General features: G+C 44.7%; 1 protein-coding gene across 5 annotated transcripts; it reads left to right on the forward strand.

The window, feature by feature from the left end:
• The first annotated feature begins 8,838 nt into the window (after positions 1-8,838).
• LOC119269395 (cytochrome P450 704C1-like) lies at positions 8,839-12,966 on the forward strand. 5 transcript variants are annotated; one of them, XM_037551214.1, is made up of 5 exons: positions 8,839-9,236; positions 9,338-9,553; positions 9,650-9,988; positions 10,053-10,382; positions 11,106-11,834. In XM_037551214.1, the coding sequence occupies exons 1-5, from the start codon at positions 8,934-8,936 to the stop codon at positions 11,628-11,630; spliced, it is 1,713 nt and encodes a 570-aa protein (XP_037407111.1). In that variant the 5' UTR covers positions 8,839-8,933; the 3' UTR covers positions 11,631-11,834. The 5 variants fall into 5 exon arrangements, with proteins under 5 accessions (XP_037407111.1, XP_037407112.1, XP_037407113.1 ...); XM_037551215.1 differs by having other exon boundaries at positions 11,118-11,834; XM_037551216.1 differs by having other exon boundaries at positions 9,701-9,988.
• The last annotated feature ends 1,759 nt before the right edge of the window (positions 12,967-14,725 follow it).

Consider the following 14,725-nt stretch of genomic DNA (forward strand, 5'->3'; position numbering starts at 1 on the left):
GGGAATTGTATACAGGATTGATTAAGTCCTTGACATCATGGTTCATCCGATGAGATCATAGTGGAACATGTGGGAACCAACATGGGTATCCAGATCCCGCTGTTGGTTATTGACCGGAGAGTCGTCTCGGTCATGTCTACGTGTCTCCCGAACCCGTAGGGTCTACACACTTAATGTTCGGTGACGCTAGGGTTGTAGGGATATGTATATGCAGTAACACGAATGTTGTTCGGAGTCCCGGATGAGATCCCGGACGTCACGAGGAGTTCCGGAGTGGTCTGGAGGTAAAGAATTATATATAGGAAGTGCTATTTCGGCCATCAGGACAAGTTTCGGGGTCACCGGTATTGTACCGGGACCACCGGAAGGGTCCCGGGGGTCCACCGGGTGGGGCCACCTATCCCGGAGGGCCCCATGGGCTGAAGTGGGAAGGGATCCAGACCAAAGTGGGCTGGGGTGCCACTTTCCCCAAGGGCCCATGCGCCTAAGGGTGGGGGAAACCCTAAGGAAGAGTCCTAAGAGGGGAAGGCACCTCCTAGGTGCCTTGGGGAGGAGGGATTCCTCCCTTGGCCGCCGCCCCCCTAGGAGATTGGATCTCCTAGGGCCGGCGCCCCCCCCCTAGGCCCCCTATATATAGTGGGGGAGATGGAGGACTTCTTACCTTTTGCCTTGGTGCCTCCCTCTCCCTCTCCAACACCTCCTCCTCCTTCATAGAGCTTGGCGAAGCCCTGCCGGAGTACTGCAGCTCTACCACCACCACGCCGTCGTGCTGTTGCTGGAGCCATCTTCCTCAACCTCTCCTCCCCCCTTGCTGGATCAAGAAGGAGGAGACGTCGCTGCTCCGTACGTGTGTTGAACGCGGAGGTGCCGTCCGTTCGGCGCTAGGATCATCGGTGATTTGGATCACGACGAGTACGACTCCATCAACCCCGTTCTCTTGAACGCTTCCGCGCACGATCTACAAGGGTATGTAGATCCACTCCTCCCTCGTTGCTAGAGGACTCCATAGATAGATCTTGGTGACACGTAGGAAAATTTTGAATTTATGCTACGTTCCCCAACAGGAATCCCCCCTTTGGGGCGCGCCATAGGAGGCCGGCCCTCCCCTCCTCCACTCCTTTATATACGGGGGAGGGGGGCACCCCATAGACACACAAGTTGATCTCTTAGCCGTGTGCGGTGCCCTCCTCCACAGATTTCCACCTCGGTCATATTATCCTAGTGCTTAGGCGAAGCCCTGCGTCGGTAACTTCATCATCACCGTCAACTCGTCGTCGTGCTGACGGAACTCTCCCTCGGCCTCAGCTGGATCTAGAGTTCGAGGGATATCACCGAGCTGAACGTGTGCAGATCGCGGAGGTGCCGTGCGTTAGGTACTTGATCGGTTGGATCTCGAAGACGTTTGACTACATCAACCTCGTTACTTAACGCTTCCGCTTTCTGTCTACGAGGGTACGTAGACACACTCTCCCCTCTCATTGCTATGCATCCCTAGATAGATCTTGCGTGATCGTAGGATTTTTTTGAAATATTGTGCTCCCCAGCAGTGGCATCCGAGCTAGGTCTATGCGTAGATGTTATATGCACGAGTAGAACACAAAGGAGTTGTGGACGTGGGTATATACATATTGCTTGCCGTCACTAGTTGTTTCTTGATTCGGCAGTATTGTTGGATGAAGCGGCCCAGACCGACATTACATGACCGCGTTCAGGAGACTGGTTCTACCGACGTGCTTTGCACACAAGTGGCTGGCGGGTGTCAGTTTCTCCAACTTTAGTTGAATCGGATTCAATGAACAAGGTTCTTTCTGAAGATCAAAAAGCAATCACTATACTGTGTTGTGGTTTTTGATGCGTAGGTAAGAACGGTTCTTGCTAAGCCCGTAGCAGCCACGTAAAACTTGCAACAACAAAGTAGAGGACGTCTAACTTGTTTTTACGGGGCATGTTGTGATGTGTTATGGTCAAGACATGATTATATAAATTTTTGTATGAGATGATCATGTTTTGTAACACAGTTATCGGCAACTGGCAGGAGCCATATGGTTGTCGCTTTATTGTATGAAATGCAATCGCCATGTAATTGCTTTACTTTATCACTAAGCGGTAGCGCTAGTCGTAGAAGCAATAGTTGGCGAGACGACAACGATTTTACGATGGAGATCAAGGTGTCAAGCCGGTGACGATGGTGATCATGACGGTGCTTTGGAGACGGAGATCAAAGGCACAATATGATGATGGCCATATCATATCACTTATATTGATTGCATGTGATGTTTATCCTTTATGCATCTTATTTTGCTTAGTACGGTGGTAGCATTATAAGATGATCTCTCACTAAATTTCAAGGTATAAGTGTTCTCCCTGAGTATGCACCGTTGCTATAGTTCGTCGTGCCGAGACACCACATGATGATCGGGTGTGATAAACTCTACGTTCACATACAACGGGTGCAAGCCAGTTTTGCACAAGTAGAATACTCGGGTTAAACTTGACGAGCCTAGCATATGCAGATATGGCCTCGGAACACTGAGACCGAAAGGTCGAGCGTGAATCATATAGTAGATATGATCAACATAGTGATGTTCATCACTGAAAACTACTCAATCTCACATGATGGTCGGACATGGTTTAGTTGATATGGATCACGTGATCACTTAGATGATTAGAGGGATGTCTATCTAAGTGGGAGTTCTTAAGTAATATGATTAATTGAACTTTGATTTATCATGAACTTAGTATCTGATAGTATTTTGCATGTCTATGTTGTTGTAGATAAATGGCCTGTGATGTTGTTCCGTTGAATTTTAATGCGTTCCTAGAGAAAGCTAAGTTGAAAGATGATGGTAGCAACTACACGGGCTGGGTCCGTAACTTGAGGATTATCCTCATTGTTGCACAGAAGAATTACGTCCTGGAAGCACCGCCAGGTGCCAAACCCACTGCAGGAGCAACTCAGATGTTATGAACACCTGGCAGAGCAAAGCTTATGACTACTCGATAGTTCAGTGTGCCATGCTTTACGTCTTAGAACCGGGACTTCAGCGACGTTTTGAACGTCATGGAGCATATGAGATGTTCCAGGAGTTGAAGTTAATATTTCAAGCAAATGCCCAGATTGAGAGATATGATGTCTCCAATAAGTTCTACAGCTGCAAAATGGAGGAGAATAGTTCTGTCAGTGAACACATACTCAGAATGTCTGGGTACCACAATCACTTGACTCAGCTGGAAGTTAATGTTCCGGTTGATAGTGTCATTGACAGAGTTCTTCAATCACTGCCACCAAGCTAAAAAAGCTTCGTGATGAACTATAATATACAAGGGATGGATAAGACAATTCCCGAGCTCTTCGCAATGCTAAAAGCTGCAGAGATAGAAATCAAGAAGGAGCATCAAGTGTTGATGGTCAACAAGACCACCAGTTTCAAGAAAAGGGCAAAGGGAAGAAGGGGAACTTTAAGAAGAATGGCAAGCAAGTTGCTGCTCAAGTGAAGAAGCCCAAGTCTGGACCTAAGCATGAGACTGAGTTCTTCTACTACAAAGGGACTCGTCACTAGAAGCGGAACTGCCCCAAGTATTTGGCGGATAAGAAGGATGGCAAAGTGAAAGGTATATTTGATATACATGTTATTGATGTGTACCTTACTAATGCTCGCAGTAGCGCCTGGGTATTTGATACTGGTTATGTTGCTAATATTTGCAACTCGAAACAGGGGCTACAGATTAAGCGAAGATTGGCTAAGGACAAGGTGACGATGCGCGTGGGAAATGATTCCAAAGTCGATGTGATCGCCGTCGGCACACTACCTCTATATCTACCTTCGGGATTAGTTTTAGACCTGAATAATTGTTATTTGGTGCTAGCGTTAAGCATGAACATTATATCTGGATCTTGTTTGATGCGATACGGTTATTCATTTAAATCAGAGAATAATGGTTGTTCTATTTATATGAGTAATATCTTTTATGGTCATGCACCCTTGATGAGTGGTCTATTTTTACTAAATCTTGATAGTAGTGATACACATATTCATAGTATTGAAGCCAAAATATATAAGTTTAATAATGATAGTGCAACTTATTTGTGGCACTGCCGTTTAGGTCATATTGGTGTAAAGCGCATGAAGAAACTCCATGCTGATGGGCTTTTGAAATCACTTGATTATGAATCACTTGATGCTTGCGAACCAAGCCTCATGGGCAAGATGACTAAGACTCCGTTCTCCGGAACAATGGAACGAGCAACAGACTTATTGGAAATAATACATACTGATGTATGCGGTCCGATGAGTGTTGATGCTCGTGGTGGGTATCGTTATTTTCTGACCTTCACAGATGATTTGAGCAGATATGGATATATCTACTTGATGAAACATAAGTCTGAAACATTTGAAAAGTTCAAAGAATTTTAGAATGAAGTGGAAAATCATCATAACAAGAAAATAAAGTTTCTACGATCTGATCGTGGAGGAGAATATTTGAGTTACGAGTTTGGTCAGCATAATGGTGTGTCCGAACGTCGTAATCGTACTTTATTAGATATGGTGTGATCTATGATGTCTCTTACTGATTTACCACTATCATTTTGGGGTTATGCTTTAGAGACGGCTGCATTCACGTCACCATGAAAATCCGTTAAGATGACACCATATGAACTGTGGTTTGGCAAGAAACCCAAGTTGTCGTTTCTCAAAGTTTGAGGTTGTGATGCTTATGTGAAAAAGTTTCAACCTGATAAGCTCGAACCCAAATCGGAGAAATGTGTCTTCATAGGATACCCAAAGGAGACTGTTGGGTACACCTTCTATCACAGATCCGAAGGCAAGATATTCGTTGCTTAGAATGGATCCTTTTTAGAGAAGGAGTTTCTCTCGAAAGAAGTGAGTGGGAGGAAACTAGAACTTGATGAGGTAACTATACCTGCTCCCTTATTGGAAAGTAGTTCATCACAGAAATCAGTTCCAGTGATTCCTACACCAATTAGTGAGGAAGCTAATGATGATGATCATGAAACTTCTTTTCAAGTTACTACCAAACCTCATAGGTCAACCAGAGTAAGATCCGCATCAGAGTGGTACGGTAATCCTGTTCTGGAGGTCATGTTACTTGACCATGACGAACCTACAAACTATGAGGAAGCGATGATGAGTCCAGATTCTGCAAAATGGCTTGAGGCCATGAAATCTGAGATGGGATTCATGAATGAGAACAAAGTGTGGACTTTGGTTGACTTGCCCGATGATCGGCAAGCCATGGAGAATAAATGGATCTTCAAGAAGAAGACTGACGCTGACGGTAATGTTACTATCTACAAAGCTCGACTTGTTGCGAAAGGTTTTTTCGACAAGTTCAAGGAGTTGACTACGATGAGACCTTCTCACCCGTAGCGATGCTTAAGTCCGTCCGAATCATGCTAGCAATTACCGCATTTTAAGATTATGAAATTTTGCAAATGGATGTCAAAATTGCATTCCTTAATGGATATCTTAAAGAAGAGTTGTATATGATGCAACTAGAAGGTTTTGTCGATCCAAAAGGTGCTAACAAAGTGTGTAAGCTCCAGCGATCCATTTATGGACTGGTGCAAGCATCTCGGAGTTGGAATATACACTTTGATAGTGTGATTAAAGCATATGGTTTTATACAGACTTTTGGAGAAGCCTGTATTTACAAGAAAGTGAGTGGGAGCTCTGTAGCATTTTTGATATTATATGTGGATGACATATTGTTGATTGGAAATGATACTGAATTTCTGAATAGCATAAAAGGATACTTGAATAAGAATTTTTTTTAAAAGACCTTAGTGAAGCTGCTTATATATTGGGCATCAAGATCTATAGAGATAGATCAAGACGCTTAATTGGACATTCACAAACCACATATCTTGATAAAGTTTTGAAGAAGTTCAAAATGGATCAAGCAAAGAAAGGGTTCTTGCCTATGTTACAAGGTGTGAAGTTGAGTCAGACTCAATGCCCGACCACTGCAGAAGATAGAGAAAAAATGAAACTCATTCCCTATGCTTCAACCATAGGTTCTATCATGTATGCAATGCTGTGTACCAGACCTGATGTGCGCCTTGCTATTAGTTTAGCAGGGGGTACTAAAGTAATCCAGGAGTAGATCACTGGACAGTGCTCAAGAATATCCGGAAATACCTGAAAAGTACTAAGGATATGTTTCTCGTTTATGGAGGTGACAAAGAGCTCATCGTAAACGGTTACGTTGATGCAAGCTTTGACACTGATTCGGATGACTCTAAGTCACAAACCGGATACATATTTTTATTGAATGGTGGAGCTGTCATTTGGTGCAGGTCTAAGCAAAGCGTCGTGGTGGGATCTACGTGTGAAGAAGAATACATAGCTGCTTCGGAAGCAGCAGATGAAGGAGTCTGGATGAAGGAGTTCATATCCGATTTAGGTGTCATACCTAGTGCATCGGGTCCAATGAAAATCTTTTATGACAATATTAATTTCCTTGGCAAAGGAATCCAGATTTCACAAGAGAATCAAGCACATCAAGAGATGCTTCAATTCCATCCGCGATCAAGTCAAGGAGGGAGACATAGAGATTTGCAAGATACATACGGATCTGAATGTTGCAGACCCGTTGACTAAGCCTCTCTCACGAGCAAAACATGATCAGCACCAAGACTCCATGGGTGTTAGAATCATTACAATATAATCTAGATTATTGACACTAGTGCAAGTGGGAGACTGAAGGAAATATGACCTAAAGGCAATAATAAAGTTGTTATTTATATTTCCTTATATCATGATAAATGTTTATTATTCATGCTAGAATTGTATTAACCGGAAACTTAGTACATGTGTGAATACATAGACAAACAGAGTGTCACTAGTATGCCTCTACATTGACTAGCTCGTTAATCAAAGATGGTTAAGTTTCCTAACCATAGACATGAGTTGACATTTGATGAACGCGATCACATCATTAGAGAATGATGTGATTGACTTGACCCATCCGTTAGCTTAGCGCTATGATCGTTTAGTTTATTGCTATTGCTTTCTCCATAACTTATACATGTTCCTATGTCTATGAGATTATGCAACTCCCGAATACCGGAGAAACACTTAGTATGCTATCAAACGTCATAACGTAACTGAGTGATTATAAAGATGCTCTACAGGTGTCTCCAATGGTGTTTGTTGAGTTGGCATAGATCGAGATTAGGATTTGTCACTCCGATTGTCGGAGGGGTATCTCTGGGCCCTCTCGGTAATGCACATCACTATAAGCCTTGCAAGCAATGTAATTAATGAGTTAGTTGCGGGATGTTGCATTACGGAACGAGTAAAGAGACTTGCCGGTAACGAGATTGAACTAGGTATGATGATACCGACGACTGAATCTCGGGCAAGTAACATACCGATGACAAAGGGAACAAACGTATGTTATTATGCGGTTTGACCGATAAAGATCTTCGTAGAATATGTAGGAACCAATATGAGCATCCAGGTTCCGCTATTGGTTATTGACCGGAGATTAGTCTCGGTCATGTCTATATAGTTATCGAACCTATAGGGTCCGCACACTTAACGTTCGATGATGATATGTATTATGAGTTATGTGATTTGATGTACCGAAGATAGTTCGGAGTCCCAGATGTGATCATGGACATGACGAGGAGTCTCGAAATGGTCGAGACATAAAGATTGATATATTGGAAGGCTATGTTTGGAAGCCCAATCCGAATTGGGAGGGGGGCGGCCCCCTTTCCTTCTCTCCTACTCCAACTAGGGAAGGGGGGAAACCTACTCCTACTAGGAGTAGGAATCCCCCCTTTGGGGCGCGCCATAGGAGGCCGGCCCTACCCTCCTCCACTCATTTTTATACGGGGGAGGGGGCACCCCATAAACACACAAGTTGATCTCTTAACCGTGTGTGGTGCCACCCTCCACATATTTTCACCTCGGTCATATTGTCGTAGTGCTTAGGCGAAGCCCTGCGTCGGTAACTTCATCATCACCGTCAACACGGTGTCGTGCTGACGAAACTCTCCCTCGGCCTTAGTTGGATCTAGAGTTCGAGGGACATCACTGAGCTGAACGTGTGCAGATCACGGAGGTGCCGTGCGTTCGGTACTTGATCGGTTAGATCGCGAAGATGTTCGACTACATCAACCGCGTTACTTAACGCTTCCGCTTTCGGTCCATGAGGGTACGTAGACACACTCTTCCCTCTCGTTGCTATGCATCCCTAGATAGATTTTGCGTGATCGTAGGAAATTTTTTAAAATATTGCGTTCCCCAACAAAAAGACATATTTCAAAAACGTGAAACATGTTCTAGAAAAATGTGCAATTGAAATATATGTGTTATTTGTGGAACAAGGCAGTGCAAAGTGAAATGTAGGTTCTGAAAATAAAAAATAATATGAAACTAAAATGTCAACTTGTGAAATTGATTTGAAATGATTTATTTTAAAATAGTAAAATTCAAAAATGTGCAATTGATATATATATATATATATATATATATATATATATATATATGATTTTTCTGAAACACGCCTGTGTAGAGTGAAATGTAAGTTCTGAAAAATAAAAACAACATGAAACGCTGAAAAATGTATCTCAACGCTGAAAAATGTATCTTAGACATGCATAGAGTGTATTGCAATGTATCTCATCTGAAAAATGATTCACGTGTTATACACTATTCTAACGCACGAATCTTGAGCATTCAATGAATGACCCGGGATCTGCCGCTATCAGCTGGTAACGCGCAATTTTCCATTTTGCACGGGAAAGGGAATTAAGAAGAAAGGCGACACGAAGAGATAACGTGGCCCAAGGTGGACCGTAAGGAATCGTTTGCCACAGTTCCGGCCGGCCGAGTCACTCTCACACGCACAGCTCAGCTCAGCTCACAAGTCACAACACACACGCGACCAAGTGAGCGGCTATGGCGACGGGAATGCCGGAGTGCTCCCCGGCCTTGCTGCTGGCTGCCGGCCTCGCCGTGCTAGCGATCGGCTCGTACCTTGCCGCCATCGTTGTCGGCCGCGGCGCCGCGCGGTACCCGCCTGTGGCCGGAACGGTGTTCCACCAGGTATACCACCTCCGGCGGCTGCACGACTACTACACGGACCTGTTCCGCGAGCACGCGACGTTCCGGCTGCTCGCGCCGGGCCGGAGGCAGATTTACACCTCCGACACGGCGGTGGTCGAGCACATCCTCAGGACCAACTTCGCCAACTACGGCAAGGTACGCGATGCAAGGTAGTACAGTAACTAATTTGGATCAAGAGAGTGATTAGCTCATAATATATGCGTGTGATCGATGTTTCTGAACAAACACAATGAAAGGGCGCGTCTCACTACGACAAGACGAGCGATCTCTTCGGAGACGGCATCTTCACGGCCGACGGCGACAAGTGGAGGCAGCAGAGGAAGATCGCCAGCTACGACTTCTCCACGAGGGCCCTCCGGGACTTCAGCGGCGGCGTCTTCAACAGGGACGCCGCCAAGCTCGCGCACATCGTCTCCGGCAACGCAGCCGCGAAGCAACCCATGGACTTTCAGGTCAACCATCGAGCATCCTCTGCTTAACTCCAGGACCATCCTCTGACCTATGAGCAAGGACGTCCCTGTTGAAAGCCTCTGGTTAATTCCTTCCAGGACCATCCCGCGAAGCCGATACGTGTATATTTGACTGGTTTCTTGGATCAGGAGTTGCTGATGAAAGCGATGGACTCCATCTTCACCATCGCCGTCGGCGTGGACCTCGACACGCTGTCGGGGTCGGACGAGGGGAGCCGCTTCACCGCGGCGTTGGACGACGCCAGCGAGTTCACCCTGCTCCGTTTCGTCAACGCCTTCTGGAAGGTGTCGAGGTTCCTCAACGTCGGCGCCGAGGCGGCGCTCAGGCGCAGGATTGAGGTCGTCGACGAGTTCATGTACAAGCGCATCCGTGCCAGGGCGGACGAGATATCGGACGACGGCGAGGCACACGACACTGTTAGTATGTTCCGCTTGAAACCGAAGCTCAGGTTTTCCTTGACGTTGGTGACTCACTTGACAGGTGTCCAAGGATGATCTGCTGTCGAGGTTCATACAGGCAAGCACCCGCGACGCCGGCGAGGTGGACTACAAGCACCTGAGAGACATGATACTGAACATAGTCATGGCCGGCAAGGACACGACCGCCGGAGCGCTTGCCTGGTTCCTGTACATGATGTGCAAGCACCCGGAGGTCCAGGAGAGGATAAGCGAGGAGGCTGCCGACGCCGGCGAGGCCACGTCATCGATCGACGACTTCTCCCGGAGCCTCACCGACGAGGCGCTCAACAAGATGCACTACCTGCACGCCGCCCTGACGGAGACGCTCCGGCTGTACTCTTCGCTCCCGCTGGTGAGTCCATCCATCTACCACGAATTGACGGCACACTCTAAACTTGTTGGGATTTCATGGAAGATTATAACTGCAGATTTTTTTTTCGAAAAGAAGGCAAAGGATTTACCATTCATTAATTAAGTACTTAGAAGAAAAATTGCATAGTTAATTAATAAAAAACAGTCTTGCTAAATTTTAGTCGACTGGGACTTGGTTATGCCTTAGCCGATGCTATATTTGTGAGATCATACATTGAGGTTCATACAAAAGTTTCTTTTAATTTTCTATCTTAATTACTACATGTTATGTCACTATACTGAGACTTGGTTAAGTCTCAAATGACTGAGACCTAGTCACACCCAACGAATAACCATCCAGAATGTGTCCCAAGTTGATACCCGTAAAGACAAAGCAGGTCGGACCTGAGCCACCAATGCAAGCACCTCTCCCAAGATACTGAGCAGAGAGTGAATTGCAAAAACCACCACATTCTAAGTTCACTTTCGGATTTGCCACCACATTCCTTGGGGGCCCCAATAATCTACCGGTTTTCTTACTAATTTTCCCAATAAACACTTATGACCGATTTGGGACAAATTAAACCAATTCCTGACAAGTTGGACCCAGTGGTCAGGTCCAAGTGGCACTAAAAGTCAACACAAACAACATTCACCGTCAAGTTGGATGTAGGACCCATCCGTTAGAGCTTGCTACCATATTTCTTATTTCTTTCTATGGCATTTCTTCAAACAGCTTGCGCGCAGAGGACTGACAGTTCTCGGCAGCGAACGGCGGCGGTTCTTGGAGATGAGCAAGGCCATAGCTTTGTCCTGGCCACGCCCTACCGAGCCCCTGCTCCCTGCCCTGAAGAACGACACCATGGACGCCACCAAGCTTCGGCCACGCATCCCCTCGGCCATGGCTAGCCCAACACCGTCCACGCGCGTCACAGAAGCAGGAAGCGAGGGGGGCAGTGGCACGGTCTTCCCTGGCCTAAGAAGGCCAACACAACGGCTTACGGTGTGGTGGCGAGAGCAGGCCATGGCGGGGCCATCTGTTGCTGCGGCGAGCGCTGCTGCCGAGCCGTGGCCGCCTATGCTCGGCAACCGTTGGGCGAGCGGGCGCAGTGTAAGGAAGAGGCGCCAGGGAGAGAGAGAAGGAGAAGGGGAAAGGGGACGTGGCTGCCGGAGGTGGGCTCACCGGCGGCGCGCCCGGCCGGGGGAGTCAGCAGACCATGCGCGAGGTGGTGGCGCTCGGCTGGGGTGAGTAGCTGGACGAGATTTGTGGATTGGGCCCTGACAGGTGGCCCCTCCTTTTAACTTAACATTCAACTTCTTTATGTTGACTTTTAGTGCCGTGTGGACTTGACTAGCGGGCCCGGCATGTCAGAAATTGAATTAATTTGTCTTGAACCATCTTCAGTGTTTATTGAGAAAATTAGTAAGGAAACCGGTAGATTTTTGGAGCGCATAAGGAATGTGGTGGCAAATCCGAAAATGAACTTAGAATGTGGTTGTTTTTCGCAATTCACTCCTGAGCAGACCATGACCAGCTCGTATACTAAACCAAGGGCGGGCAGAGTAAAACTCAATCCAAATGGTTCTTACCTTGAAAACAAATGGGGTGCAGGCATGATTCTCAGGGATTCTGAAGGCTGAATAATTCTTAGTTCATGCAGACATCTATTCACATGCGCTGATGCGTTAGAAGCAAAGCTATTAGCTATAAAAGAGGGAATTTCATTAGCACTACAATGGAATTATACTTACCCATTGATGTCGAATCGGATTGTTCGGAGGATATCTCGATGATCAAGGAAGGAGTTGGCAACAAATAAAAGCATGCGTTCATCGTCAAGGAGATCATTGATGGCTGGCTGCAAACTCCCGCGCCTTGCCAGCTGAGCTATGCTCAGTTCTCATTGAACGAGATTTTAAGACCGAACTTTGAGTAATACAAGAACTTTTTCGCAAAAAAAAAACATGTTAAAACCATCACAATTCGCTGAGCTGCACAATTGCAGATATGAGTTCTTCTGTCTTTTTGTGCTTCAGGATAACAAGGAGTGCTTTTTCGACGACGTTTTACCCAACGGCCTCAGCGTCGGGAAGGGAGACATCGTGTTCTACGCCCCCTACGCCATGGGCCGGATGGAGCGGCTGTGGGGCGAGGATGCCATTGCCTTCCGACCCGAAAGATGGCTCGACGAGCGCGGCAAGTTCCTGCCAGAGAGCCCTTTCAAGTTCACGGCTTTCCAGGCTGGTCCAAGGATCTGCTTGGGAAAGGAATTCGCGTACAGGCAGATGAAGATCTTCGCGGCCGTGCTGCTCCGCTTCTTCGTGCTCGCGTTGCATGACAAGGATGCCAGCGTCAACTACAGGACCATGATCACGCTCTACATCGATCAGGGTCTCCATCTGACGGCTACGGCCAGAGGCATCGTGTAGCCACCTTTGTACTCAAGATACGCGTACGTACGTGATTGAATATCTCTTCTTCTTTTTTTGAGACTCGCGATTGAATGTCTCAAGTATTGAATCTTAGCCCGGACATGGAAGTGGCTCCGTCTGAACATATATTTTGTGAACTACCTTTTTTTTCACATTCCAATGACAACGTATGAGCAACTTTTTAAAAAAACTAAACCTTTTTTAAATAGAATTTGCCCGTATACACGAATATTTTTAAATGTGACATAAATATGTAAGAAATGTTCATGTCATTTGAAAAATGTTCATAATAACGTAAAAAATGTTCATAATAATTTTAAAAATGTTGTCATAAATTTTAAAAAGGGTTCACAAAACAAATATTGTACACGACATTTAAAAATGCCCAGGCATTTAAAATATGTTCATGAAAGTTTAAGAAATGATGATGAAATGTTAAAATTCTTTATGCAATTTTAAAAAAACGTCTCTGCCACTTTAGGGAAAAATCATAAACACTTAATAATTTTTTGCATGTTTTACCAAAAATGTTGATGGCATTTATAATTTATTAAATGCAATTAAAAAATATTTCTTGTGTTGAAATAATATTCAATGTGCATTTTACAAAATTTGAACATGTAATCGGATATATTCGCAATGTTTATTTAAAAAATATGTTTAGTGTGTATTTCAAAAATGTCACTTCTACTCAAAAATGGTCAGTTTGAATTCTTAAAAGTTCACTTGTATTTATTTTTGAATAAAGTCACCAAAGAAAACCAAAAGAACAACGCAAATGTTAATGCCCACACATGTGGCACGAAACAACATGGTCCAAACGTCTTCATTACCATTTATTTTGTCACGTCAAAACAGATGACATCAGCGGGCATGTTTGTGGTTTTCGGCTTAAAAATATTTTATCTCCTAACTAAAAAATTCAATTAAAAATTCATTTTCACCATAAATTTGTCTCAACGAGATCTTCAAAACTAGATCCCATGTTGATATGTTTCAACGAATATTTTTTGCTCAAAAGTTGCCATGATGTTTACACCGTATTTGCCATAGTGTTTACACTAAAGTTGCCATGGGGCAATTCCAGTTTATAGAGCATGGCAATTTTAGTATTTTGATCATGGCACTTTCAGTACTTTGACCATAAAAATATTTTTTATATGAACCATGGCAATTTTAAGTGCATGTATCATGGCAATTTTAGTTTATGGTTCATGGCAAGTCTAGTTTCTTAATTCCCTGTTTTACAATATGTAAAAATACTTTTAAATATAGAAGAAAATAGCTGAAACATATCATGGCAACTTCAGCGTAAACACCATGACAATTCATATGCAATAGACATGACAACTTTTAACCCTGAAAAAAAGTCATCGAAACATATTGATATGAGATCTAGTTTTGAAGATCTCGTCACGATGGATTTAAGGGTGAAAACGGATCTTCAATCGGATTTTTCATTTAAGAGATAAAACATTTTAAAAACTGAAAATCAAAAAGATTTCCATATACATGCATGCGGTGACGTGGCGCAGTCTGTGTGTTAGGACATCCACAGTGCTTGGAGGCTGGCTTGTCTCTAAGCTGGACCCCATGTCCTGTAGTGTGTAGCAAATATTCCCAGCCTCTTAGGTGTCCCCATATAGAGTAAAATATTTGATTCTTCAACCGATTGTGTCTCATCTCTTTGCATAGCCATCACTCTTTCTATCCATGACATGTGAGGTTAGCTGATTATTTTAGTCCAAAGCAAGAATTAGAGGCAGCCTCCAAACTTGGCGTCTATGCCAAAGATTTTGGCTTAGAGATGTATGCCCACAGTGTATAGCGCCTGCCTCTAAAGACTTAGGGACTGGCTTAGAGGCAACAAAACACAACATTGTGGATGCTCTTATAAAACATGTGGGCGGA

Source organism: Triticum dicoccoides, chromosome 3A (assembly GCF_002162155.2).
Source record: "Triticum dicoccoides isolate Atlit2015 ecotype Zavitan chromosome 3A, WEW_v2.0, whole genome shotgun sequence".
Taxonomy (NCBI): Eukaryota; Viridiplantae; Streptophyta; class Magnoliopsida; order Poales; family Poaceae; genus Triticum; species Triticum dicoccoides.

Coding starts and splice junctions, on each gene's coding strand:
- LOC119269395 (XM_037551214.1), top strand. CDS start 8,934: ATGGCGACGGGAATGCCGGAGTGCTCCCCGGCCTTGCTGCTGGCTGCC. Junction 9,554..9,649: donor AGCAACCCATGGACTTTCAG/GTCAACCATCGA, acceptor AATTCCTTCCAG/GACCATCCCGCGAAGCCGAT. Junction 9,989..10,052: donor ACGGCGAGGCACACGACACT/GTTAGTATGTTC, acceptor CTCACTTGACAG/GTGTCCAAGGATGATCTGCT.